General features: G+C 41.9%; 1 protein-coding gene across 4 annotated transcripts in view; it reads right to left on the reverse strand.

Annotated features, from left to right (window-relative positions):
- Nucleotides 1-26,639, reverse strand: part of lrp2a (low density lipoprotein receptor-related protein 2a) — a 54,451-nt gene that overhangs the window by 21,339 nt on the left and 6,473 nt on the right. For 3 of the 4 annotated variants that reach the window (XR_005608684.1, XM_039600246.1, XM_039600248.1), the window contains exons 5-48: nucleotides 26,491-26,601; nucleotides 26,240-26,353; nucleotides 26,035-26,151; nucleotides 25,342-25,485; nucleotides 25,116-25,235; nucleotides 22,695-22,823; nucleotides 22,202-22,371; nucleotides 19,465-19,688; nucleotides 18,833-19,039; nucleotides 18,540-18,742; nucleotides 18,256-18,396; nucleotides 17,859-18,062; nucleotides 17,087-17,279; nucleotides 15,897-16,022; nucleotides 15,648-15,778; nucleotides 15,311-15,448; nucleotides 14,923-15,204; nucleotides 14,544-14,783; nucleotides 13,029-13,148; nucleotides 12,463-12,579; nucleotides 12,000-12,380; nucleotides 11,647-11,661; nucleotides 11,117-11,365; nucleotides 10,320-10,531; nucleotides 10,050-10,234; nucleotides 9,719-9,947; nucleotides 9,408-9,585; nucleotides 9,140-9,268; nucleotides 8,222-8,388; nucleotides 7,892-8,035; nucleotides 7,688-7,797; nucleotides 7,033-7,210; nucleotides 6,724-6,937; nucleotides 6,394-6,633; nucleotides 6,010-6,198; nucleotides 4,113-5,045; nucleotides 3,868-4,033; nucleotides 3,631-3,789; nucleotides 3,229-3,518; nucleotides 2,934-3,134; nucleotides 2,239-2,481; nucleotides 2,031-2,156; nucleotides 797-916; nucleotides 79-210 (exon numbers count right to left, since the gene is read on the reverse strand). Coding sequence is in view for 3 of the 4 variants with exons in the window: in XM_039600246.1 (XP_039456180.1) it covers nucleotides 79-210; nucleotides 797-916; nucleotides 2,031-2,156; nucleotides 2,239-2,481; nucleotides 2,934-3,134; nucleotides 3,229-3,518; nucleotides 3,631-3,789; nucleotides 3,868-4,033; nucleotides 4,113-5,045; nucleotides 6,010-6,198; nucleotides 6,394-6,633; nucleotides 6,724-6,937; nucleotides 7,033-7,210; nucleotides 7,688-7,797; nucleotides 7,892-8,035; nucleotides 8,222-8,388; nucleotides 9,140-9,268; nucleotides 9,408-9,585; nucleotides 9,719-9,947; nucleotides 10,050-10,234; nucleotides 10,320-10,531; nucleotides 11,117-11,365; nucleotides 11,647-11,661; nucleotides 12,000-12,380; nucleotides 12,463-12,579; nucleotides 13,029-13,148; nucleotides 14,544-14,783; nucleotides 14,923-15,204; nucleotides 15,311-15,448; nucleotides 15,648-15,778; nucleotides 15,897-16,022; nucleotides 17,087-17,279; nucleotides 17,859-18,062; nucleotides 18,256-18,396; nucleotides 18,540-18,742; nucleotides 18,833-19,039; nucleotides 19,465-19,688; nucleotides 22,202-22,371; nucleotides 22,695-22,823; nucleotides 25,116-25,235; nucleotides 25,342-25,485; nucleotides 26,035-26,151; nucleotides 26,240-26,353; nucleotides 26,491-26,601 (8,421 nt within the window). In the remaining variant the exon portion in view is untranslated. The remainder of the gene's footprint in view (nucleotides 1-78; nucleotides 211-796; nucleotides 917-2,030; nucleotides 2,157-2,238; nucleotides 2,482-2,933; nucleotides 3,135-3,228; nucleotides 3,519-3,630; nucleotides 3,790-3,867; nucleotides 4,034-4,112; nucleotides 5,046-6,009; nucleotides 6,199-6,393; nucleotides 6,634-6,723; nucleotides 6,938-7,032; nucleotides 7,211-7,687; nucleotides 7,798-7,891; nucleotides 8,036-8,221; nucleotides 8,389-9,139; nucleotides 9,269-9,407; nucleotides 9,586-9,718; nucleotides 9,948-10,049; nucleotides 10,235-10,319; nucleotides 10,532-11,116; nucleotides 11,366-11,646; nucleotides 11,662-11,999; nucleotides 12,381-12,462; nucleotides 12,580-13,028; nucleotides 13,149-14,543; nucleotides 14,784-14,922; nucleotides 15,205-15,310; nucleotides 15,449-15,647; nucleotides 15,779-15,896; nucleotides 16,023-17,086; nucleotides 17,280-17,858; nucleotides 18,063-18,255; nucleotides 18,397-18,539; nucleotides 18,743-18,832; nucleotides 19,040-19,464; nucleotides 19,689-22,201; nucleotides 22,372-22,694; nucleotides 22,824-25,115; nucleotides 25,236-25,341; nucleotides 25,486-26,034; nucleotides 26,152-26,239; nucleotides 26,354-26,490; nucleotides 26,602-26,639) is intronic. The other variant, XM_039600247.1, reaches the window with a different exon arrangement.

A 26,639-nucleotide genomic window follows, 5' to 3' on the forward strand; every position in this document is an offset into this window, starting at 1 on the left:
GGAGACAAACACAAAAAGGACAACTAGAAAAAAGTGATGGAAAAAGGGGGAAAGGATAGAAGACTAAAGGACACATACCACAGTTATGTCTCTGGTCTTCATCACTCATGTCACCACAGTCATTGTCCCCATCACAGATCCAGGACGAGGCAATGCACCGGCCATCATCGCAGCGAAACTGGTCTGTGTTGCAGGTTCGGATCAATGTGGCTGCAGGCACAAATCACACACATTAAACTGTATATAATACACCAACATGAACACAGTGTGGCGACTTTATAACATACGCCAAGTCATTTCTATCCAATGTAAATGTTCACTCCCTGTTTTTTATTTTTGTAATTGCCAATTATCTCAGGTACTTCCCCCATCTGCTTTTCCACTAATAAAGAAGGCACAATACAACACTGGCAAAGCTTTCAAAATAGTCATGGCAACTCCACATTCCCATGCATGGTGAGCTATCTAAACAAAAGCCAAAGTGAGGCTCTGTAACCCCTGGTGGACAAAAGGAGGGGGAGGTGCTGTTTGTCAGAGGACATTGAGGGGCGTCACCACACAGGAATGCAGCACACAATAGGAGGCCTGACTGACCACATCATCAACAAAGAAATACACCACTGACTTGCAGTCCCCGCTACATCACTCACAGAGCTCTCTCACACAGCACACAGATGCAGATTGGCGGAGAGGCATAAACACACAATAACAGAGCAGCTGATGACGGGGAAGGGGGCAGACACACAAAGCCAAAAGGCCCATTTTGGTGGTGAGAGAGTTTTTTTGCAACACTCACTGCAGGAGAGGGGTTCATCAGAGCCGTCACTGCAGTCAGCCCCTCCATCACAGTACCAGTGGGCGGGGATGCAGCGGCCACTCGAGCAACGGAACTCGCTCTGGGAACATGTGGATTCAGCTACGGAGAGGATGCAGAAAGTCATGAAATCTCATTTTATTTCTCTCTAATATCATTCTGGCTCATAATAAATATTTTTGAGGATTAATATACAGTATGCTGATTTGTAGGATCTGGGAGCTGAAACGTAAAGATCAAATCATTAAGTGACAACCTACTAGAAGAATTACTTATTCATATTTTTTTAATTGTTTTCTCACACTGTATTACACAAAAAATGGTTGCAAAACTTTAAATATTAAATATCTGAAAAACCAGTAAGTGTCTGAAGTATGATGCCACTTGTACAATTTTGTGTCAAACAGCATACCTATATAATATTCATTATCTAACTGAAGTACCTGAAATCTCTATCCGCTTCCTAGACCATACGGCATTTTAACCCTTAAGGGTTTCCTACAATATGTCAGATGTCATGACATCATTATGTTGCCTAGCAACCACCCAGCAACAACTAAGATGACCCATTTTTAGCACATAAACAACATCTACCTCTCCTATTTTTTTTTATTTCACTCATTCTTTTGCTTTTCTTAATGTGATTAAGTATATCATTTTACCAACACCACAAACATGCCGATGGAAATGTACTAGTAATAAAAACACAGGAGAATAGCAGAATGAATGAATACATAACATAGAATTCCAATACATCAAATTATAGCTACAATGTAACGCTCCACAGTCCAAGTTCGTTTACTTATCCTTACAGAGTGTTTATTTGTTTGAGTGTAAGTCTTTCTTACTTGCTTACTTTTACCAATGATGCACTGTATTGTGTATGTATTTTGAAATTGTGGGCTGATACCAAAGTTTAAAATAACAGTTTGCCTGATGGCACATGCTGACAATTATATTTCCTTAAGTTAATTTTACTCGTTTTTTTCTTTGTTGTGCCACAGGAAGCAAAGACATGTAATTATAAATGAATAAATAATTGTTTTTTCAGTTATTTTTCTTCATAAATTAAATTAATGTCATTAATAACATCCGTTTCTTTTCTCCTACTTTGGGAGAGATTTTTAGACTGTCAGCAACAGTTACCTAATGCAGTTATCAACAACTGCATCAGGAAAAAATAACAACTTGATCCTAATCTTGATGTTGAACTCACCACAGTGTGTAGGACTCTCATCACTCATATCCCCACAGTCATTGTCTCCATCACACAGATACGAGCGTGGGATGCAAATGTTGGTAGACTGACATTTTGTTTGCTCTGGCTGGCAGGTTCTCTCCGCTGAGATGATCACAAAGCACATTTAATACAAAAACAGCTTCCATCAGTACTTTCCTCTATGTGGCACACTAAGGATACTCACGGCAGTTTTGTTCATCAGATGTGCCGTTGTCGTAGCAGTTGTTGATACCATTGCAAACATAGTCCTTTGCAATGCAGCGTCCGTTGTTACAAGCAAACTCTGTGTTAGGGTCACAAGGTCTGAACAGACAGCCCACTTCATCGCTATTGTCCCTGCAGTCATCGTAATGGTCGCAGCGGTAGTGGTAGGGCACGCATCGCCCATTGCCACAAGTAAACACGGTAGGCTCACAGGTGTGGAAGGCTGCCAAACAGAATCAAGACGAGATCAGAGCTCTGGCCAGAAGGGTGAGGTTGAAGGAAATGGGGGCTTGTACACTCGACCATTAAAGCTCATTTTACCTGACAAGGCAATAAAGGATGACAGCAGCTGTGGGACTGCATGCAAAGACAAGTATATTGATTCATGTGTTAGTACTGATTTGTGTTATTGCTCAAGACGGTCATTGGAAAAATAATCATAAATATGCAGGAATACACACCAGCGTAGCTGAAGATTGCTTTATGTCCTTAGAAATAAAATTTTAAAGCAGAAAAAGAGGATTTGTTAGAATTAGTAACTTTAAATGATTAAGATTTGCATTTAACAGAGGGGAGAAGGACCTCAGGAGGGCTCTATAAGGACCGCCGTGAGAGTGAGATTGTTGGTAACCCAATAAAACTCGTGACAAATTTAAGATTACTGAGAACACCTACCACAGACTCTTTCTAACTCGTCACTTCCATCTCCACAATCGTCGTCGTTGTCACATTTCCACTGGGCTCGAATACAGCGGCCATTCATGCAGGCGAACTGCCCTGGCTGGCAGCGAGTGCCATTATCAGGGATACAGTGTTTGTTGTCGGCGAGGTACCAGCGGCCCTCTGATGGACACTGACACTCAGCTCCATTAGGTCCTAACGTAACAAAATTGCAGAACAGTTTGTGTTATTCCTTCTCAATTAAGGCACTTGAAGAAAAACATGCTCGAGACAAAGGGGTTTCCTGTACCTGGACTACAGATGTGGCTGCAACCTCCATTAAACTGCTGGCAGGGACTGTCACACTGCTGCTGCTTTCTGCCAGCTAAAACGTGGATGTCCATTGGTCGAGATGGAAGGTTCTGGATCATAACCCTCTGGTCAGAACCATCGTGTTTGTTGGCTCGGTAGATGCTGCGGGTGTTCCAGTCAGTCCAATAGATGAACTGGCCAAACATGGTCATAGCAAAAGGGTAGATGGCTGTGCTGACAATAACTTCACGGTTGGAACCAGTAAGAGAGGATCGCTCAATCTTCTGTCTGATGGCAGAGCAAAAAGATTATAATGGCAGTTGCTGCAGATTAACAAGACAACAAGATAAGACATAGTAAAATATATTTTTCAGAAGTGGATTTTTTTTGCAGCTCTTACAAGCTGGCATCTGCCCAATAGAGCCTCTCTTCTTCATAGTCCAGGGTCAGGCCATTGGGCCACACAAGACTACTGTTCACGATCTCTATTCTGAAGTTTCCACCTAAGGTGGCACGCTCAATCTTTGCATGGGTTCCCCAGTCTGTCCAATACATGTATCTGTTGAAAGAGAAAGATTCATTTATAAATGTGCCGTTTAGTCTTATGAACGAAGATAGAGTGCTGTGTAAGTCTTACCCCCTGCAGGGATCTAACATGATGGCCCTTGGCCTGGACACATGAGCAATTATAGTTCTTTGGGAGCCATCAACAGACATAGAGCTAATGCTCTGGTTGACATAGTCACTGTAGTAAATTCTTCTGTTTATCCAGTCATAAGCAATGCCATCAGGAGCACCGAGATCTGTCAAACCACAGAGATCACAACGCCATGAGCAACACATCAACACAACTAAACTTAGCAACATGAGGGTAAAACTCACCTGAAGCCACCACTACAGGAGCCGAGATGGGAGAGGACAGGCTGATGTAGCTGATCTTGCTTGATCCTGCACCGGAGCTCTGGGTGAAGTAAATCCTTCTGTCCACGATGTCAAAATCCAGTGCCACGGAAGTACGAGGCACATTAACGACAGGGAAGGGGAGCGCGTGGTCATCCGGATCGAGTCGCAGACTCCGGACAGTGCTCTCTGTAGTATAGATAAGGTAATCGTCCCTTGACACCACACAGCTTTCTCCATCTGCTCCAAGATTCCCAAAAGCACAGCTGCATTTTTTATTCTGACTGCCTGCATTAGAACCTGGAAGAGCAAAGCAGAAGTGGGCACAGCCTCCATTGGCTTCCAGGCAGGGGTTGTAGTTAAGCACTTGTGCACTAGTGGGCTGGGTTCGCTGGTCAAAGATGGTAATGTCCCTCAGCATATTGATATTGTCTCTAATGACAGCTGGCTGCTCTGTGTTTCCTGGCACTTTGCTTGCTTGGAACACCTTCTTCAGGTTTCTGTCCACCCACAGGATGCTATTCTCAAACACTGTAATCCCGTAAGGAGTTGGGTAGCGGCTGCCATACCTGACTATTTCCGTCTCCCCTCCTTGGGGGCTGACTCGAGCAATCATATCCAGAGAGTCATCGACCCAGTAAACATAACCAGTTTGAAAGTCCAGAGCAAGGCCTCGAGGCGTGATGATCCCTGAAGATACTAAAACTGTGCGATTGGTTCCATCCAAGAGCGCTCGCTCAATTTTGGGGTTCTGACCATAATCAGCCCAAAATAAGTATCTGTTTCTGGGGTCTACGACGATGTGGCGTGGCATGTCCACCTGGGTCTTGAGCAGCACCCTACGGAAAGTTGTGTTCAGGTGGAGCACCTCAACATATGTCTCAGTCAGGAAGGCATTGGTGAAATACAAATTCCCTTAGGAGACAAAACCAGTAAAGTGTGCATTTAATATAGTATCAAATCAAATCATGCTAAGATAGTTTTGAAAGAAACTGATCATACTTGGTGTAGAAGTATAAGTTACTGGGATGATTGTGTTATCAGTACAACATAGTAACTGGACTAGCATTTATAGTCTTTTTCTAGTCTCAGCTCTTTTACATGTTTTCTGGCATTCATTTTCTTGAGTGTAACCAGCAGTTTGCAGCTTGTTGTAAATCCTGTGTATTTACAATTACTAACCTACCTCCTTGACTGCTCTCGATTAGGTAAGATGTTGTGAAGTTGTTTTTCTTTACCACAGAACTAACTGTGATATTGTGCATGTTAGTTGTCTTCTGTGGTGTTTCAGGCCTTTTGGTGTTGCTGAGTTGGCCAGTGCATTCACTCTTCAACACTCTGAATCAACTGAATCATTTTCAGATATTATTTCTGCTTCATTTGTCATGAAATAACAAGGCAATAGGCCTCATTTGACCGTGAAGCTACTTGTCAGTCAATTGTCAAAATTATTTTTGAGCCTCTGAAAATAGAAGACTGTGAGTGGAAATGGCCACAATTCCTAAACAGTCACTGCAAAAATTCTGCAAAGCTTCTTGAATTAAAGCTGAAAGTCTGCAATTCAGTCAAGCCTTGACTGTTTTATTTAAAGTCCACTATGATGGAAACTGCAGAGGAAAACAACATATAGTGTGACTATCTACAAAATACTACAACTCCATAAGAAGCGACTGTGATCTTTTTCTATTGTGGTAGAAGTTAAATGAATCTCATTGCTGCAGAGTATTGCTTAATGCTAAACAATAAATGACTTCTATAGGAATTAAAGATGCTAAAACCTAGGTACTGAATACATCCTGTAACACAGATTAGTTTGCTGTAAACCCGTCTGCACATTACTTGTGTGGTAAACAAAACATTAAATGAATGAACAGCATACCTGCCACCCAGTCGACAGCAATGCCTCGTATCCCGTTGCGTCCGATTCCAGATGTCACAATGCTACGTAATCCTGAGCCATCTGGCTTGATTCGCCTGACCCCGTTCTGTATCGCCACAGTGCTGCTGAAGTCACACCAGTAGATGAAACCAGAAGCCATGTGGACATCAATGTGTAAAGCATTACGGCCTGTAAGAGGATAACCCAGTCATTAGAGGTCATTACTGTCTCTTCAGACGGAATGAATGCAAACAAACAACAACAGATCACTAATTTATTTAGTTGATTGCAACAAGGATTAATCCACATTTTAAAAATGTTATTACTAATTTTATCACAAGCTGCATAGTTAATTATGTATGCAACAGTACTGCAATCTCTGACCTCTTCCAGCTACTGGCACCATGGCCTCAGAGTGGTCTGACCCTTCCAGACTGAAGCCTTTAATAGCAGATAGAGTGGAGATGACGACGTAAGACTGGTAGGGAGAGCAGGTCCTGTTGTCGGCATTAACTTTAAAACCTGTGGCACATGCACAGGTGAACAGACTCTGTGGCCGAGGCAGACAGAGCTGTTCGCACGCTCCCACGTTGTTTGTGCAGCCATTAGATGTACCTGCAGAGGCTGAGAGCGTAAACAGAATCCAGTGTGACTAAAGAGGAACAGCAAAGATAATATAGGCAGTGAACTGAGGCAGATCTGTGCCTTACTCACTCTCTCGAAAATGAACTTTCAGAACTCTGAGTCCAGACACGTTGTCTCGCATCACGACCTTGTTGGCTCCAGTGGACTTGTCCACACGCTCTATCACCTCAAAGTTGCGGTCAGTGTAATAGAGGTAGTTCTGATAGACAGCCACACCCCAGGGGTGCGACAGGCCTGTCACTATGGTGATCCGGTTGCTTCCGTCGGGATCGCCACGTTCAATCTGCGGCATTTTAGGGAAACCAAAAAAAAATTAGTGCTTTAAATAAATTTGAAATAATTATCCGGATTAAAGCACCTTAGAGAGTAAAAACCTACCACGCCGGTGCTTGTTACAGCCCAGTATAGCTTGTTCTCTCGGATGTCCACAGTGATGAACTCAATGTGATCAAGATTGTTGGTGAACAGGGTGACAGAGTTCAAGCCATCCATGTCTGCAGATGCCACCTTGGCAGGGATGCCACTCTCGGTTCCCTGGTCTGTCCAGTACAGTTTGCTTAAGAACATGACAGACTGTCAGTCAGTATCTGCCTTTGCAATTTAATCACAGATGCAATACACATGCATATCACTTTTTAAAAGTTTTATAAGTTCAAGCAAAACAGAGAAGCACACTGTTATCGCTAAATGTATACTGTTTAAATATGAGGCGCAACAATATCAGCATCTACAGCAATAACACACTTTCTAAGCTGAATGAACTATCTTCCTTTTGAGAACTCATGATGATGAAGTCATAGAGCAGAAACTTAATGAGCACATAGTGTCTTCATGCAGGAGTAAAAAATGTTAGAAATATCTTGTGCTTGTTTCTTGACTGCACGCTGCTGGGGTTTTAGAGTGCAGTGTAGTATTCGGTAACACAAGTTGAGATCTCTCTAGAGGCCGAGCAGATGGCAATGAGGAGGCTGTTAGAGCTCAGTAGCTGTGTGGTTGAGCGATCTGTGCCAGGACTGTGTTAAATAGGGCTTACCCACGTGCTGGGTCCACGGCAATGCCAACAGGACTACCAGCGCCAGTTGGAGAGCCGTTATTTGTGATTAGAGTTTTCCGGTACTGTACCTCCCCCCTCAGCTTTAAGACCTTTGCCAAACACAAAGAGGTGCAATTATTGTACTGCAAAACTGTATTGCAACACTAGTTTTGTTTTTACGGAACATGGCTTTATTCGTTTCACCTCAATAGACTGTGTAGCTGGATTGGTGTAGTACAGATTCTCTGTTATCCAGTCCAAGGCCAGCCCAACCGGGGAGCCAAGAATGGCTGCAGGGGCAAACTCTGTCCTGTTAGTGCCATCTGACTTCACCCTGTGGATCTCACCCTGGATGACAAAGACAGACATATTAACCTCAGCATGTCTTCTTAGCATGTTTATTGGCTTTTTTTTACAATGAACCATTATGACATGCACAGGATGTCTCTACACAACACTCGAGTTCCTTATTTACTTTTGGGAAAAGGCATAAAGAACTATGAAGCTGTATAGTATTTCTGCACAGTCACTTACTGGGTGCTCCACCCAGTAGATGGTCTGTTCATTGTCATCAAAATCGACATCGTAGCCATTTTGAAGCCCAGCAACAGGAACCATGGCATCATTACTCTTGTCATCTGGGTTCAAGGAAATGCCATAGATGATGCTGTCTCTCACAACCACCAGGAACGGATCCTCAACTAAAGGCGGAACAAAAAAAGCAAAAACATTAAAAAGACATTAAATGGTTTTTTCTATAGTATGACAGCAAACCCAAAGCAAAAAAAGAAGCATACTTTTAAAATTATTAAACAAATTCCAAAACAGAGCTCAAAAGGTTTACCCCCAGGATCCTTTCAGTGCATGATATCTGGTGCAAATTACACATCCCTAGACATCCCTAAAAAACCGTTATCTATAAAGAGGATTGACTGGTGAAAGCTGGTTGCACAATCTGATTTGCTTTGTCATCACAGATTAAAATCAATGAATGGTTGTAGGGCATTTTCATTCTTGGATAATCGCTGGCCTCAGGGGGAGACTGTGTCCTGTTTGGTTTGAATGGGTTGAAACCTGAGATGAGTTAAGCTGGTGACCCAACTAAGACTCCTTGAACACTGAATTAAAGGTCCCTTGTCTTTTTAAGACCTTGAAAGACACACACATATGATTCTTAATATTTATAACTGGAACAGCAGTTTACAAGAGAATCTAAATGGGAGACTGTTGACAAGTATCTGGATCGTTCAGGTTAGTGTTTTCAAAGATTTATTCTCTTACCAGCATTGAGATAGCTGCAGATAAAGCATGAAAGCACCATCCTTTCTGCTGTAGCAATAACCACAGCTGATGAAGACCTGAGTATTTCAACATATCTGCTACATCTGATCTGACTTCCTTTTTCATCAAACTGAGTGATGAGTGTTTTCCTCCGTGTGGCAGGGTGCATACCTCTGGTGCAGGTGATTTGGTCCGCTGCCAGCATCCAGCCTGAGGGGCAGGCACACGAGTAATACCTCGGTCCCACAGCAGACAGGAGGCAGATATGAGTGCAGGAGCTCCTCAAGCAGTGATTTTCCCCTGCAAATTGTCAAACAATACATGCACACAGACAGAATCCAAAAAGTCAGGTTCTCTCATCATGTGGCCAACAAAATGGTCAGCATCAGCGGATAAAGATGAAGCAAAGACTAGATCAGGTTCGGTGTATTTTTCATACCTGCTGGCTGCCTGGCTGGGTGCACTGCCACCAGACCCATGGGCTGAGGGAGGTTGAACAGCATCACTGTCTGGTTCTCCCCATGCCACTTATGAGCTCGCATCACACGGTTGATGTATCTGTCGGTCCAATACACAAAATCCTCAAAAATGGTAATTGCGTGGGGGTGTTGCAGTACCTTTTCATAGAGAGTAGCAAAAGAAAAAAAAGTGTGTCTCACACATGCTATTCAGAAGAAAACTGATTATTAACATAAACGTTATCATTATAGATGTATCACTAGCATAAAGTCTGCTATCTCATACACTCACCAGGTCACTGGCCAAGACTTGCTTCCTGTTGTTGCCGTTATAATCGCAGTAGTCAATGAAATCCAAGTAGGCATCGGCAAAGTACAACAAATTGTTTGGGTAGTCTATGGTTAGACCATTAGGCCAGTACAGTTTGCTGCTTATGATAACAGTTCTTTGCTTTCCATCCATGCTGGCCCTCTCGATGCGGGGGTTCCTCCCCCAGTCGGTCCAGAACATCAGGTGAGCACTAAAAAAAAACAAAACTCTCTCTTAATATCAACTTCTTTGGTGATGAGAAGCTGTGACCATAAAATACAGATTAAAACACACAGATCCAAATTCTTCTCACCTGTCTCTCGGGTCCAGCACTAGACCTCGGGGGTTGGTTACATTTTCACTCACTAACACAGTTCGGTGGGTGCCGTCCAGTTTAGACACTTCAATTGTCTCCAGGATGTAGTCAGTCCAGTACAAGTTCCTCCCCACCCAGTCCACAGCCAGGCTCTCTGTCACAGTAACTCCACTGTCGAATATCTGTGCATTAGAGACTCATTCTTAGTTAAATATGCTTGACGGTCAAATCTCACTTCATTCAAAGCTGTTTGCAAACTACACTCACCACGACTCTGTCGCTGCCATTTTTGTGAGCACTCCAGATTCTGTCCTGGCTCGTATCAGACCAGTAGACCCGCTCAGTGACCGAGTCAAAATCTAGGGCCACAATGTTGCGTCCATCTCGAACAAGGGACCGGACTACGTTGGGTTGGGTGGTAATGTCATCTTGCACAATCTGATTCCGACTTGCCACCAACAGGAAAGCCTGACGAGAATCTATAAACATGAATCAAAATCCCTGTTATCTATTTTTCCATTTCCATTCTTGTGCTAATAAGAGGACTTATCAGCTTTTGTGTGCAGACCAAAACCACACAAAAAGATGGTTAAATAGCCCCTACTCAAATGACAATCCTTTGGGAAGGAGCTTTTGTCCAAATAATGTCCTATTGTATTGCAAAGTCTTTCAGCGCGTTATCTGTTGGGAAGAGGAGCTCATGTCAGGCACGCTCCCCATACACAGCCCTTTGTTTGTGATTATGTCCTAATTACACTGGTGACGGGCAGTGAGTGACATACATGTTATTTGCCTTATCCTATGAAATCAGAGCAGCAAAGAGAGACAGGACAGAAGAAAAAGAGTGTCAGTCTTGCAGTCTGGGGTCTAAGCTCCCCTTTTAATGTGCCTCCTTACAAGAAGCAGCACAGTGGAGAAAACTAAGTATGTGCTGTATAGGCAAATGACTACAAGGCTGATGATATGCCTTTTTCCTACTTTTATCCATTATGAGATTATGGATAGTCATTTTTTAAACGAGGTGTATTCAGTGCACAGAAGGTTTGAGCTGTATCCATCCTCACCTGAGGCCTTGCAGGTACGCTGGTCTGCTTCAAGAGTGTAACCATCCTGGCAGTGGCAGCGGAAAGAGCCTCTCTCATTAAAGCAGTGCTGGCTACACAGTCCAGGGGGATTACATTCATCAATGTCCTCACAAGTTTTGGAGTCATTGCTAAGCTGATAACCCACAGGGCATGTGCACTGGGCCCCAAATGGACCTTGGATACATCCATGGGTGCAACCAGCATTGTTGTCTGAGCAGCTCTCCTGATCTGAGTTAAAAGCAGGGAAAAGACAATTCAGTGCTGAAGCCTTTAATAAATATGCAGCAATCTAATAATAATAAATAAAAAAGCAGTCACTATATTAATTAGGTATCCTCAGAAATATTATTCTGAGCCACAACTATTTTTATGCCTATTTGTGGTACATAATGAATAAACATCTATATAACTATTAAAACAATCAATAGGAATTTTGCATCTCTTGAAACATGAATCAACACTACAACTGCAGAATTTCTAGCAGTGATTGAGAGTTTGCTTGTTCCTACCTGGCAAAGGTTCATCTGAAAGTTGTGAGAAGGGCAAGAAGGGAAAATCACAGATCATTTTCAAGTTAATACAGGACAAATCACATACATGCTTGATTTTAAAATGAGAATACAAAGACAAACCGATGGCATTCAACACAGAATTTCTGTGAATTTAAGGCCCTCCTGCTTATAGAAAACAAGAACCAGAAAATTGTCAAATTAAACTAAATCAGCTGAGAGATTGATCCTGTTTCACCATGTGATGTGAAAATGTAATTGAATTTGGTGAGGCCAGACTCAAAAATAAAACAATTAGGTGCTGATAGACAAAGATTACGGTCTAAGCTGAAGAAAGCAGAGAACGGACTTACTGCAAAGGGGAGACTCGTCAGCACCGTTGGGGCAGTCAGGAGTGTTGTCGCACACTGTGGTGAGGTTTATGCACACACTGTGGCCGGGACACTGCCACTGCCAGCTTGGACACCGGAAAGGTGGTGTGGGACAGTCTCTTTCATCACTCATGTCCCTGCAGTCGTTGTCCCCATCGCAAATCCAACTGCGAAGCACGCAGTTTCCGTTATCGCAACGGAACAGCGAGGAGGGGCAGGTGCGAGGTGGGCAGGCGTGGTGCTCGTCACTGCCATCCTCGCAGTCTGGATGACCGTCACACTCCCATGAAGATGGGATGCAGCTTCCGTCTGATTGACACTGAAACTCACTCTCATGGTGGCACATCCCTGGGGGCCTGGTAGCTGAAAAAAATTAAAATACATTAGCAAGCTAAATAATTATGCTAGTATAACCTCTGACCACTGGAAGCATTTAAATACTTACGACAGTTCTGCTCATCTGAGCGATCGCTGCAGTCAAAGACTCCATCACATCGGTAGTAGGAGTTGATACACTGGTGACCCCTGGAGCACTTAAACTCATTCATGGTGCAGTTGTATACTGAAAAAAATCCAGCCACATACATTAATGCTGATATTTTATATTTCTGAGCTTAGCTATTACACATATAGATCAATAAATTAAGAAGCTTGGGAAATGTTTGTTGAATATTAAAGAGGATACTGTAATACATGAATGACCGAACAACTTAATTAATTCCTTATAGGGAAATGGGCTGTATGAATAAGACACCAGTTCATAACAAAATCTCAAAGTAAGAGACCAGGCTGCAGCAAGTCTACAATTAGATCTTCAAAAGTCAAAGTGATCTAGTGAGCAACTAATATTATTAGTTTTATAACTGCAGGCAAAATGAAATTAAACTGATTTTATCAAACACGCACATGTGCTCTAAACACAATGCTTGGCATACTGCAAGTAAGCACCACACTAAACCAGCAAAGTTTATGGGGCTAGCAACTCTGTGTATAATCTAGAACGCTACTTACTGCATCCCTGCTCATCCGCCCCATCCACACAGTCCCTGTCTCCATCACAGACATAGTTAGGATCTATACAGCGGTGGTCTGGACACTGAAACTGTCCCGGATGGCACGTGTTTCCCAGATCTGTCAACGCAAAATGTTAGAAAGGAACATGAGTCTGTGAGTTAATCTCTTACATTACTGGCCAATGCATATAATAGTGTACAAGTCTTAGCTTTAAACTATGTTATTTTTAAGAGGAAAAACAACCATGCTTCTTCAAAATCTAATCAGTGGCAACGTGCAGCGAGTCCACAAAAGAGTCAGTGTTCTCCGAAGAAATAAACAGGTTCTTATTAGGGAACTTGGGACTGGTAGGGAGTCGATGTGCATGTTGCCTGAGGAGTTAAATCATTAAAATAATATTTGTAAAAGACTAATCTTCACTAGCCTACTGACTAGCTTTAACACTCGCACACACATATATATGTAAAGAAAGTTTTTTCAGAGGACTCTATGCAATCCTGTGAAAAACTAATACAACCTCACTGGTTCTATATATATTAAGAGCAAATAGCAAGCAGGTGCTGCTAATCTAATGCACTTAATTAACTGATGGTCTGTGAGTATCAGAGGTTTTGCCAGATTGCACATCTGCAGCTGCAGCTGCTCATCTGTTAACACAATGCTGCAATCTGCCAAGGAGTGAACATCTCATCAAATTCACCCCAAGGTGAAATCGTAGAAAACTTAGAAATACAAATGCCCAAGAATTACATCTCAAACTCTACAGGCCTAACTTAGCATTTTAAATGTTATATTTCTTGAGAGTATAGTTAGAAAAAGATTGCACATGTGTGGCTTGTATGGGTTCCCAGGAGAAAGCCTCTCCTTTTAAAAAATGAACGTGGCGGCATGATTTAGGTTTGCAAAATTGCATTTTTGGAACATCTGTCAGATAGATGAAACCACAGTGTAGATGTTTGGCCACAATGCACAGAACCATATTTGGGCAAACCAAACACAGCATACCGGTACAGACATCTCCAGCTATCAAGCATGGTGGAGGAAGGGTGATGAATTGGGCTTGTTTTTAAAGCCACAGCTCTCAGCATCTTTCAGCCATTGACTTGACTACAACACTTCTGAAAATCAAAGTATTCTAGAGTCAAATGTGACAGCTGTCTGACAGCAAAAGCTTAGCTAAAATCGAGTCATGCTACAAATCAATCAAGCAGCAAATTTACAACAGGATGGCTAAAAGAATCGAGCTGAAATCAAGCATTTCAGTCCAGGCTTCTACCTGACTGAAATGTTGTGATTGAGCCTTAAGAAAGCTGTGCATAAACAAATGCCTGCAACCCCCAGTGAAATGAAGCAACGATGTAAAGAAGAGTGGGCAAAATTCCACCACAATTATATGAGAAACTGATAAACTCATACAGAATTCATATGAGTTACTTTCCTGTGTGTATTGTGTGTAAATCTCTAAGCAAATCCTATTCGTGTTAAACTGTTAGCTTCTTTAACAGCACTTACTGCAATCAACTTCATCCGAACCATCGACACAGTCGTTATCAGTGTCGCAACGCCAGGTGTGTGGGATGCAGCGGTGGTTGGCGCAGGTAAACTGATTGGCAGGGCACGTTCCAGGCACGTGTGTTGGGCAGTTGATCTCATCGCTGTTATCAAAACAGTCATTTTGCCCATCACAGCGCCATCCTGCAGGCACGCAGCGCTGATTGGCACAGGTGAACGCAGAGGGGGAACAAGTGGTGTCTAAAACAAAAGATAAAAGGTATAATCTTTCATTTAAACCATATTAACCTAAGTTGAGTAAAAACCCGAAGGCAAGATTTCTTTTGTAGGGTTTATGTGGGATTATATAATCAACTAAATTAAAGAAAAAATGCATTACTATTAATGCCACAGTTGACTTCATCACTGTTGTCATGGCAATCATCAACACCATCGCATCTGTAGCTGTTTGGGATGCATTTGCCGTTGCCACAGGAGAAAGAGTTGGCCCCGCACTGCAGTGTGGGGGGCTCATTGGAAAGGTCCTCCACACAAGCCCGTTGGTCTGGCGACAGCTTCATGCCATATGGGCAGCCACACACCCTCTGCGAGTCTGGGGCTGGGAAGCAGAAGTGGCTGCAGTCTCCATTAGGATTTGCTGGCCTGTTGCAGAGGTTGGAACCTGAGAAGAGGAGTGGAGGCTAATTAACAGGAATATGACTGACAACTGCAGGCTGAGGCTACGCATGGCAAGTGGAGTGAGAAGAACAGTGAATAAAGGTACTCACCAATCTGAGAGTTGGAGTTGAAAGATTTGACATGCATGATGCCGCTAATGCCTCTTCTGATAATGACCATCTCCCCACCGTCGGTCTTGCGCACACGTACAATGCTTCCCATGCGCCAGTCAGTGAAATATGCATAGCCTTTAAGGGACAGGAGAAATGGAGCACAGCCACAGTTACTTCAGCTTTCACCAACGTCTGCTAACAACAATTGTCCATTTAACATGATCATCATCAAAGCAAGACAAGACAGTTTTTAGTAATCAAAACTCACTCATCATTTAGATCAAATGTATGATATTGTACTTGATAACAGGGTAACTTAAAGCTGATGCCTAACCTTCAAAAATGGTGAGCCCAAATGGATGGGAGATCTGGGATATGCGGTCCAAAGAAAGTCTGTTCCGTCCATCAAAGTTGCTGTGCTCTATTTTGTCAAAGAATGCATCCACCCAATACAGACGCATAGAACTGTGAGGTCAACAAAACAAAGAAATATAAATTTACAATCAACAGCCACATTGAAGCTAAGAGTGGTTTATAGGAGCAACAGTTTATGGGTAAAAAAGAGTAATGGTATATTGTTCACCTCCAGTCGATAGCTAGGCCATTTGGCCAACCAAGAGTAGTGTTTACGATAGACAGCGCATGTGACCCATCACCCCAAGCTCTCATAATCTTCGCTGGCCGGTACCAGTCAGTCCAAAAAATATACCTGATGAAGAAAATGAATAGCATGACATATTTAATTCAGAAATTCTCCCACTTAAGCAAAACCATTAAACATCAAACTGCATGACATGTTTATCTGAACTTTTGTCAACGCAGAGCATTTTTGTTTGTTTGTTTGTTTGTTTGTTTAAGCCAACTTCTTAGTCTTCATTACAATACTGCCCTTCACATAATCAGCTAATCTCAGCTGTTGGGCACAGAGGCCTTATGACTTTGAGGCCAAAGGAAATAACAGCTTGTCCTAAATAATCATTCTTTTTATCAAGGCAGAGTTTAATTTGTGGATACTTTATGAATGGGTGACCAGGGACCGCACTTTGCGTGGGACTGCATGGCATTTTTATGCCTCGTATCTGTATGAGACCATGTCCTGCAGACTTAAAGGTGAGAGTATTTTTAATTTAATCTTTAATTTCACATGAGGGACAATATGACATGAAGAGACACAGCAAATGTGAGCTCCACAGAAACCAAATGGCTCAGAAAATGTGCGAATTTATGTGAACAGCAGATGAATGCAGTTTTTACAGTTACTAGTATAGAAAAAGGCAATTTATTAGTGCAAGAACATTAGAGCATAAGGTTAGATGGACAAACTTGTAGTTTTACGTTTTCCTTCAGTCCACTGTAAAGCCCTGGCAAAGAGAAGATGGAGGCATTTCCCAATCATGTTCTCATATTGCTTCTTCTTTGCATCATAAAGTTGTAACCTGCATATGTTGCTGGTACAGTGAACTGTGTTCACAGACAGAGATTTATGGAAGTTTTCTGAAGGCCATGCAATGATTTCCATGATAGAATCATGCCTGATTTTAGCACAGTGCCACTTGAGAGTCCAAAGTTATCAGGGTTATTAGCTATTTTTGGCCTTGTGCACTTAAATTTCTTCACATTCTCAGAATCTTTTGATGCTATTATGCACTATAAATGATGAGATATTCAAAGTCTTCACAATTTACCTGGTACATGTAATGGTGAGCATAAATTTGCTTTAAGGAAAAACAGACAGAAAAATACTAACAATTCTTTGATGTTATAGTGATTTACCCAATAAGAGGATGCACCACAATAGCTCTGGGGTTATTGAGGTTACGAATGATGGCCCTCCTGGACTTATCAGCTAGCTTCATGACGGATATGCTTCTATATCGGGGGTCAGTCCAGTAGAGGTTCTTTGAAATCCAGTCGTAAGCCAGGTCCTCCACTCCGTCTACTCTGTTGGCTGCCAGTACCTCCCTGCCTGTGCAGATCAAAGCAGTCAGAGCACCGTTTAACACAGAGATGAAAGAGGAACACATTTAAATAAATAGGCTGTCAGCTTCCATTTTCCTCTTCCGGACCGGACAGAAAAAACTAGAGCAACTCCAAAAACAACACCCCTGATCAGAGCAGTGGTGTTTCTTTCTTTCTTTCTTCCTGTGCGTGTGTATGTGTGTGTGTGTGTGTGTGTGTGTGTGTGTGTGTGTGTGTGTGTGTGTGTGTGTGTGTATGACATAGTAGCTACTTTCACAGCTTAGGTAATAGTTTAGTGACTTCATAACAAACATGCTTGGTCCTTATTATTTCTATTTTCAGGTCTTTAGGCTGATATCAGTTGTATGAAATATGATCTATTTTACACGATCTGTGCTCCTGTCGGTTCCCTCCCCCATAGCAGCAGTTGGCCCTCTTGAGCACCCCCTTAACTCCCAGGGTAAGCCTGGAAAATCATGTGGTAGAGCTCCATGCTAGGAAGGCAGTGCAAACATAATAAGGCTATTATGTTTTTCATTTTCTATGCCATATCTTAAGTTTAGATCCAGCTAGACAAGATGCTCACCTGTCCCATCCACTTTCTGTTTATAGATAATATCTTTGGCTGTGTCTGAGAAGAAGATGGCATCATCCTCAGCACTAAAATCCACTCCAACGAAGTAGGAGGGGGATCCAGTAACAGGGAGAATGATGTCCTCTTGAGTAGAGAGGTTGAAGGGGATCCCTCTTATAGCCAGCTGGCTGGAGAACAGCAGGAACTGTCTCACGGCTGTGGGTTTGACATCAGCAGACAAGATTAAAGAAAACCGGCATTAATGACACAGAGCTGAGTATAAAACAGTATAAAACTCATGTTGATTTCTGTATACACACTATTTGGGGCATTTTAAACCAAGAAACATACTGAAGTCTGCAAAAAAAAAAAAAACTTGCAACAATTAAACACAGAAATAATCTCTTACCTAAACATCGCTTGCCATCAGCATGCAGGTCGTAGCCCATGCGACATTTGCAGCGGTAACCCAGGCCTCCATTGTCACTCCTGTGACTCAGGACACAAATCTGCTCACATCCACCTCTGTCTACACTGCAAGGGTTTGGAACTGGACACAAAGGAAAGCAATCCAGGTTACTGGAAAACTTATATAAGCTGGGTATACTTATACTTTACATTAGTAGGAACTGTGAGAAGTATGAGCTGCATCGGGACCATCGTAATGAAGATTTGTCTCTCTGATGGTCTTACCTTGTGGCTGCTTCAGCTGATGTATCACTGCTACTCCATGTGGGGTCTGAGATGTTCTGTAAACCACTTCAGAGCTGCTATCCGTGAACTTGTTGGCTTTCATCACAGCCATCTTGGTCCAGTCCGTGAAATAGACATTGTGCTCAAACAGACTGATGCCAAATGGATGAGGGATCACAGTACCTCCGTGAACCACTGTTTTTCTATCAGAAAAACATTAGAGACGTTTATTTATTAGAATATATAAATGAAAAATCTTACTACTTGTTGCATTTGATTAATTGATTATTTACCTATGCAAGCCGTCATAGGTTGCAGTTTCAATGTAGTCATAGCGGCTATCAACCCAGTAGACGCGCTTAGCTTCTATGTCTAGTGTGATACCAGCTGGCCAGCCCAGTTTACTGCTAATGATACCATAGCGGTTGGTTCCATCCATGAAGGCCCGCTCCAGGCCCGGTTGTCCATTCAGTGACTCCCAATCTGAGAAGAACATATACCTATGAAAGGAGGGGAATATATTGAAGTGGGATTATTAGATCACAGCTTCTACATACAAAAAGTACAGCACATGTATAGTCTAACAGAAACTCCTACGAAATCATTAAAGGCTTTTCCTCTTTTAATTAAATCCAGCATCTACAGAATAGCTATATGTGTCCAACGTGGGTGGCTGTACATTAATTTAGGATAAGCAATTTCTCTGTAGCCACCTGGCTCTCCTTCCCCCATGAACTATACTATTGGATTACAATAAGGGTCATCACTTATATTGCTCCTCACTAATCCACCCAGGGCAATCTGCTAATCTCACCTGCCTCCCCCCCTCCACCCCATTATTCCATGCCAATGGAGCACGACAGATACTGAATGTGGGGATTGGGAATGGAAGCACAGATGAATGGAAACTGGGAGATGTGCTTACCCGACAGTGGGGTCCACCGCCAGTCCTCTAGGGTTTCCGAGGTTTTCAGTGATGAGTGTGACCCGGTTACTTCCATCAAAGTCCACCATGTCAATCCTGTTGACGCTGGCCTCCACTACATACAGTTTATTGTTCACCCAATCCACTGCCAAATTCTCAGGGTAGTCAACTGATACATTTAAAACCACCTGCATGTTGGAACCGGCCATATCCACGGAAAACACCTGTACACAAAAGATGCCATTGTTTTCAGAATATCAGTCTTTAGGTGGTCACGCTTTACGAAAAAAATATAGGGACATTTTATAGGCTTCATTCATCTGTTTTCTAGTGAATCTAAATATAATGCTTGTCCAGTTTCATTAAAGTAAACCCTAATATTAGCTTTATTTTTTATTTATGTATGTATTTTTAAGACCATAGGCCCAAGATTTTGTCTGTCACCACTGAAATTAAAGTCAGTATGAATGTGGATTGCATACTGGAATACAGTTATAGCTTTAAGCTTTGACAAGTACGCTGATTTAAGCGCAGTCTAGAACAGTCAAGAGTCAAGGAAGCATCAGACAGTGTATGTTTGCTTATTTAAGTTTTCTGGCTTTTGACATTTCTGTCAAGTTTCTGTCTCCCATTACTATGAATTCAACAGATTTTTGGAAAACTTGGCAGTGTGCAGGTGGTTAGACGGGCACTGCTTTTAGCAGCTCTGCTTCATTTGAAACAAGATCCACACGTCTTAAAAGCAGGATTTCAACTGACCTGTTTAAAGAGAAACTGAAGATGTGGAAATAGCCTGGTAGTTTAACCTTTCCGGTTGCATTCACATGCCCTGTTTGTGCTCTCCCTACTTTTAATCGGACATGCTGCCATGGAAGTGGCTAATATTCACAGATGCCCAGTCAGCGGGACAGTCATGTGAGAAAGTTTTCACAGGACTCTGTGCAATACTGCGAAAAACTAAGTACACTTTTGCTGCTTATATAGGAATCAAGAGGGTAAGCAACAGCCAGGTGCTGCTAATCTAATGATTATCTGATCATCAGCACGTGTGAGCGCTTCTATAACAGCAGAAGCTTTTTCAGTTTGCTGGTCTGTAGCATTCAGGTGTGTGTTAACACAATACCACAATCTTCATGAGAGCAAATGCCAGCAAATTTACCCCAAGGTCAAACAGACCAATACTCAAGAGCTAAATCTCAGACTCTACAGGGCTAAGTGAACATGTTAAATGTTGAAGTTCATGACAGCATAAATAGAAAAACACTGAACAAGTATGACTCATTTGGAAGGGTTGCCTGGAAAAAACCTCTTCCCTTGAAACACAGTAACATCACTTATGTTCACAAAGCTGCATCTGGAGACCAAAATGGAGATTTTGGCCATAATGTAGAGCACCGTACTTAGCAAAAAGAAAACAGCATGTCGACACAAACACCTCATACCAAGAGCCATACATAAATCAGTGCCCACAAATGCCACAACAATGTGACAGACTGATAAAGTCATACAAAAAACAATTGCTCCATGTTATTGCTACAAAAGGAGGGTCTACAAGCTATTTAATCATGGCATAGAGCCCTGTGAAAATCAACTTTTTCATGCGAATAATTGTTCTAGCTTTAGAGGTGAGAAGTAACAGAGAAAAGAAATATTTAAAAAACTGTACTTAAATGAAATTCGAATTTCAGATGAATGAAGTTATTAATCCCCTACATTCATCTATCAGCTGTAGGTAGTGGTTACTTTAAAACAAAGAACAACGTTAAAACCTATCATGACATAATGACTGTATACTTAAGCTACTGACACAATATATATAATGAGTAAACCACGGTTTTTACTAGGGTACCTGGGTTTTTCCTGCAATGGAAACACAGTAAAGGAAAAATGCCACCTTATCAACAGAAATCTATACAGTTATTTCTAAGCATTTGATCAGCAAAAATTTCTATTAGGTTTGAGGAAATGAAACCCTGTCTGCCACAATGTGGGTAACTCCTCTCATGCTGTGACTAAATCCTTTCTGGGTAACACTGTGCAGGAAAAACTAGCTGCAATGTTAAAATGCTGGTCATACCAGTAATAAAACCCAGTGGTATAATGTAAAAGGTTGCATACTGGCAAAGCCTATTTTGGTATGTAACAAATACTTTATACACTTTATTTCTTTTTAGTTTACTTAAGTATGGTTTGAAATCTAACGCTTTCACTTTGTTTTGTATTGCTACTTTTACTTTAGCAAAAGTACTTCCTCAAGCACAGTGTCACCCTTTCAGCTAATTGGCTACAGTTTAAAGCAGAGACAAGCCAAGACATAATCTGAACAAAGACATTTTACCCAGCCAAAGAATCCACATTAATGGACAGTGTCACTGAAAACAAATACTGCGTGATTAGATCCTACAGGATTGAATTACAAAAATTGCACTGTGGTATGTGAACATCATACCAGCCTATCAGACAGGTTTCAAGATTAGGCCATTTGGATTCCACTCCATATCTACTTCCCCTTCATTATGACCCAGCCACAATGGGGCCAACAGCTATCCCATTATTATAGTATCAACATTGCTGATATCTTATAGGATGACTGAAAGAATTTGGTCCTGGCCAGTGCGAGTCTAACTCGAGCATTTGCACAAACAAGAAATTGGTCTTACATTCTAAAACATGAATGACTAACACAGAAGTAAAAGCTCAAACAAAACAATGAATGTGACAGTTCTTTATAAAATACCTTATTCTGGATGGTATCCGTCCAGAAGATCATATTAAGATTGTAGTGAAAATCGACTCCCACTGCAATCCCTCTGTTCTGTGAATTAACTAAAGTGCGCAGATTGTTGCCATGGATGTCACCTATCAGCAGGTCTCTGCCATTAGAAAATATCAAGGAAGGGACTCCAGCTGCAAGGGAAACAAAATACAAAACCTTAGAAAAGAACGCACCCAAAGTTTTTACACAGATTTCTCACTAAAGCCAAAGGCACAGAGGTCAGCCTCTCGGACAACACTCTTTCTATGTTACACAAAGGCTAGAGACAAACTACAACAACATTTACTACGCAACAATGCACCACAAAGAAACTCGCACAATGTGTGCAGTAGCTGCCAAAAAGGAGAGGTGTCTATGCTAATAGACCTCATTTGGCTAGATCATTCGAACCTTCAAAATGTGAACATTTGTTATGTATGTTAAACTGTTTAAACAGAGTGAAAGTGACACTTACTAGAGGAATCAGCTCTGCAGTATCTGTGCTGCTCCAGGATGTAGCCCTCTCGACAGCTGCAACGATGGGAGCCGATCCGGTCCTCACACAGCTGGTCGCACACGCCCCACATAGAACAGTCGTCAAAATCTTTAAACAGAAATCAGTATCAGCAAGTGAGGACTAAACTCTGGTTGTTTTATTTGAATACACAAACACACTGGAGAGCCAAAGAATTAGGCAAGAATTAGATGCATATATTTGAATTTATTCTGAAATTTCTCTAATCCACACGAGGTCGAAAGTATGCATACAGGCTCAAATATACACATACATTCACTTAGATTGTTTAATAAGTGGTGCTTAAGGTTCTACAATGTATTTCAATTTGACAAGGCCGAAGTCTATTAAGTTCTTGGTTGTGATCATGACTTCTAAACAAGTTGCAAGATGATCCGTTTGAACGACTCTATATAAGCACAAAAGACTGAGACAAAGACAAAGATTGAGCTATTTGGCCACAATGACAAGAGGAGAAGTAAAGGCGAGGCTTTCCAACCTAAGAACACTGTATCAGTTGTCAAGCATGGTGGTGGTAGCATCATCCTCTAGGACTGTTTTGCTGTCAGTGGTACTGATACACTGCACAATGTGGATGAAATGAAGAAGGAGGACAACCTCCAAATTCTTGAGCTTCACCTCAGATAAACATCTAGATGGTTAAAATTTGGACACAGTTGGGTGTTCCAACAGGACAATGACCCTAAACACACATCAAAACTGGTTTTGGAAAGGATAAAGCAGGCTAACATTAACATTCTGGAATGGTCTTCCCTATTGAAAGTTTATGGGCTACACTTAAAATCTCAGTCTTTGCTAGGAAACCAGTTAAAATGTATTCTACCATTTCTGCAAAGAAGAGTGGTCAAATATGCAGACAAAATTACACAAAAAGCTTGTTGATGGTAACAGACACTTATTTATAATACAGAGGTACAAAGCCATTTCTAAGGCTTTGGGACTCCATTGAACCACAGTGAGAGCCACTATACACAACTGGAAAAAACTTGGAACAGTGGTGAACCTTCCCAGGAGTTACCAGCCTACCAAAAGTACTCCAAGAGCGCAGCAACAACTCATCCGAGAGGTCACAAAAGAACCCAGAACAACATTAAAGAACCACAGGCTTCACATGTCACAAGTTAAGGTCAGAGTTCAAGATTCAACAATAAGAAAGAGACTGGGCAAAAATGGCATCCATGGGAGAAAGAAGAAAACCACTCCTCTCACATTTGTCATAAAAACATCTTGACGAGACAAAAGCTTTCAGGAAAATACTCTGAGGATCAATGAGACAAAAGCCGAATTTTTTGGAAGGTGTGCGTCACATTACATCTGGCATAAAACTAACGCAGCATTTCAGAAAGGGAACATAATACCAACAGCGAAATATGGTGGTAATATGATGGTCTGGGGCTGTTTTGCTGCCTCTGGACATGGAGTACTTGCTGTGGTAATTGCAACCATGAATTCTGCTGTCTACCAAAACATCCTGAAGGAGAATGTCTGGCCATCTGTTCGTGAACCCAAGCTGACGCGCAGGACAATGATCCAAAACACACCAGCACCTCTGAATGGCTTAAGAAAAACAACCTGAAGACTTTAAAGAGGCCTAGTTGAAGTCCAAACCTGAATCCAACTGAGATGCTGTGGCATGACCTTAAAAAGGTGGTTCATGCTCAAAAATCCTCCAACCTGGCTGAATTAAAACAATTCTGCTAAGAAGAGTGAGCCAAAATTCCTCCCTGGTGTTGTAAAAGACTCATTGCCAATTATCGCAAATGCTTGATTGCAGTTGTTGCTGCTAAGGGAGGCCTAACCAATTATTAGGATTAGGGGGCAAGTACTTTTTCACACAGAGCCATGTAGGTTTGGATTTTTTCCCCTTAATAATAAACATCTTAATTTAGAAACTACATTTTGTGTTTGTTTGTGTTATGTTTGTCTGATATTTAAATTTGTTTGATGATCTGAAACATTTAAGTGTGTCAAACAGAAAAAAACATTGGAAATCAGAAACTCAAAAACTTTTTCACACCACTGTATATATTTGAGCCTGTGTGCATACTTTTCACCCTGTGTGGAATAGAGAAAATCCAAAATAAATGAAAACTTGTGCACCCAATCTATGGTTTTTAAAGCTGTTAAAGATGTATTCCATATAATCACATCACCATGAAAAAAACAACAGTTCAAAATATACTCATACTTCTACCATCACATGATTTGGTGCATCAAGATGTCAACATAAACTTCACATGTTTGGCTTTTAGAAACATAGCAAAAGAAATACATTTCTGTCATAGTGAAAAGCATTAAAAAATCCCAACTCACCCATACCAATGTCTAGTCAAAGAAGTTAGTGATAGCTACAGTATCTACCTATACATGTGCGACTGTTGTTGCTGTTGACAATGTATCCAGAAGGACAGGAACAAGTTCCACCATCAGGAGAAGCATGGCAGTGATGCTCACAGCTCAGGGAGGCACATCTCCAAATACCTGACCAAAAAAGAAACCTGACTGCTGATATATTCTTCAGTGACACCGTTTGTGATTTCCTTATGTGTGCTCAATTGTGCACAACACTAGTTGTGTTGATACTAACTGCAGTTGCGTCCAGCGGCGGTGTTAGTTTCATCCTCTCCATCTGGACAGTTAGGCGTCCCATCGCAAAGCTTATCCAAGGGGATGCACAGGCCAGAAGATGGACATGGCCATTCTCCTGGGTAACACTCCCGTTGTACATTATCTGTAGATAAAAAAGAAATTCATCCACTTTGCAGGATTATACACAGAAAAGGAAAGCAACAATAAAAAAACAGAGCTGGAAAAAGTTTTAAAGGTGGTACAGTTGTTGGGAATCAAACAGATATTCAGTGGTTCTGATCTAAAGAAAACTGTGGCTGGGTCATTGTCCGGGAAATGGCTGTCACTTTAAATTGACGTAAAGGAGTGGAGCTTTGAGGGGGGTCACATGGGGGCTCAGAGAGCTTCTGCAGCCCATCCTTTAAAAACACACACTCTTCACAGCCATGTGGAGGAATTCTAAAGCACTTTGGGGGGCTGCACAATCTTGTGCCACAAAGAGGCATTTGAATACCACACTTAAGGGAGCACAGGCATAGTATCACTCTAAGCCAAACCAACCATGGTGACTAAAGATGAATCAGGTTTACACAGCTCCAGTTCTTACCCCTTTCACTGCTATTTGTCCAGCTGAAGTACCAAGGCTTCTCATTCTAATTTTACAGATAAAGCAGATAAACGTTGACTGATTTTTTAACTACTGTACACATACCACAGCCTTTTTCATCTGCATTATCTTCACAGTCATCCTCTCCATCACAAAGCCAGACTTGATGGATGCAGCGGCCACTGGGACACGTGAAGTAGTTGCCTCTACATGTAGGATATGCTGCAAAGCAAGGGGAGAATAAGACATTTGTTTATCTGCACCAAAATAACAGTAATTAGTGACGGTGACAGCGACAGGAGCCACATACTGCAGTTAAGCTCATCGCTTCGGTCTCCACAGTCATCGTCGTGGTCACAGACGTAGCGTTGAGGGACACACATCCCATTATGACATGAAAACAGGCCCGCATTGCAGCGCTGTGCTAAAGAAATCACAGCAGAAAGAGAACAAAAAAAGGACTTGATTTGGTGATTTTGTCATGTTTCTGGTTGCATTTTTGGAAGATCCAAAAACGTCTTTCACTTGACGCATTAGCACCAAAATTGAGTGTCTCCTTACTGCAGTTTGCCTCATCAGAGCCATCGCGGCAGTCAAGTATCTGGTCACATCTCTGGGTCCGGTTGTAGCAGGCCCCATTGGCACACCTCAGCTGTGTACACTCGGGATAATCTGTAAGATTAACCCATCATCAGGCAAATGTTATGCAT

This window comes from Oreochromis aureus, linkage group 16, assembly GCF_013358895.1.
Source record: "Oreochromis aureus strain Israel breed Guangdong linkage group 16, ZZ_aureus, whole genome shotgun sequence".
Lineage (NCBI taxonomy): Eukaryota > Metazoa > Chordata > Actinopteri > Cichliformes > Cichlidae > Oreochromis > Oreochromis aureus.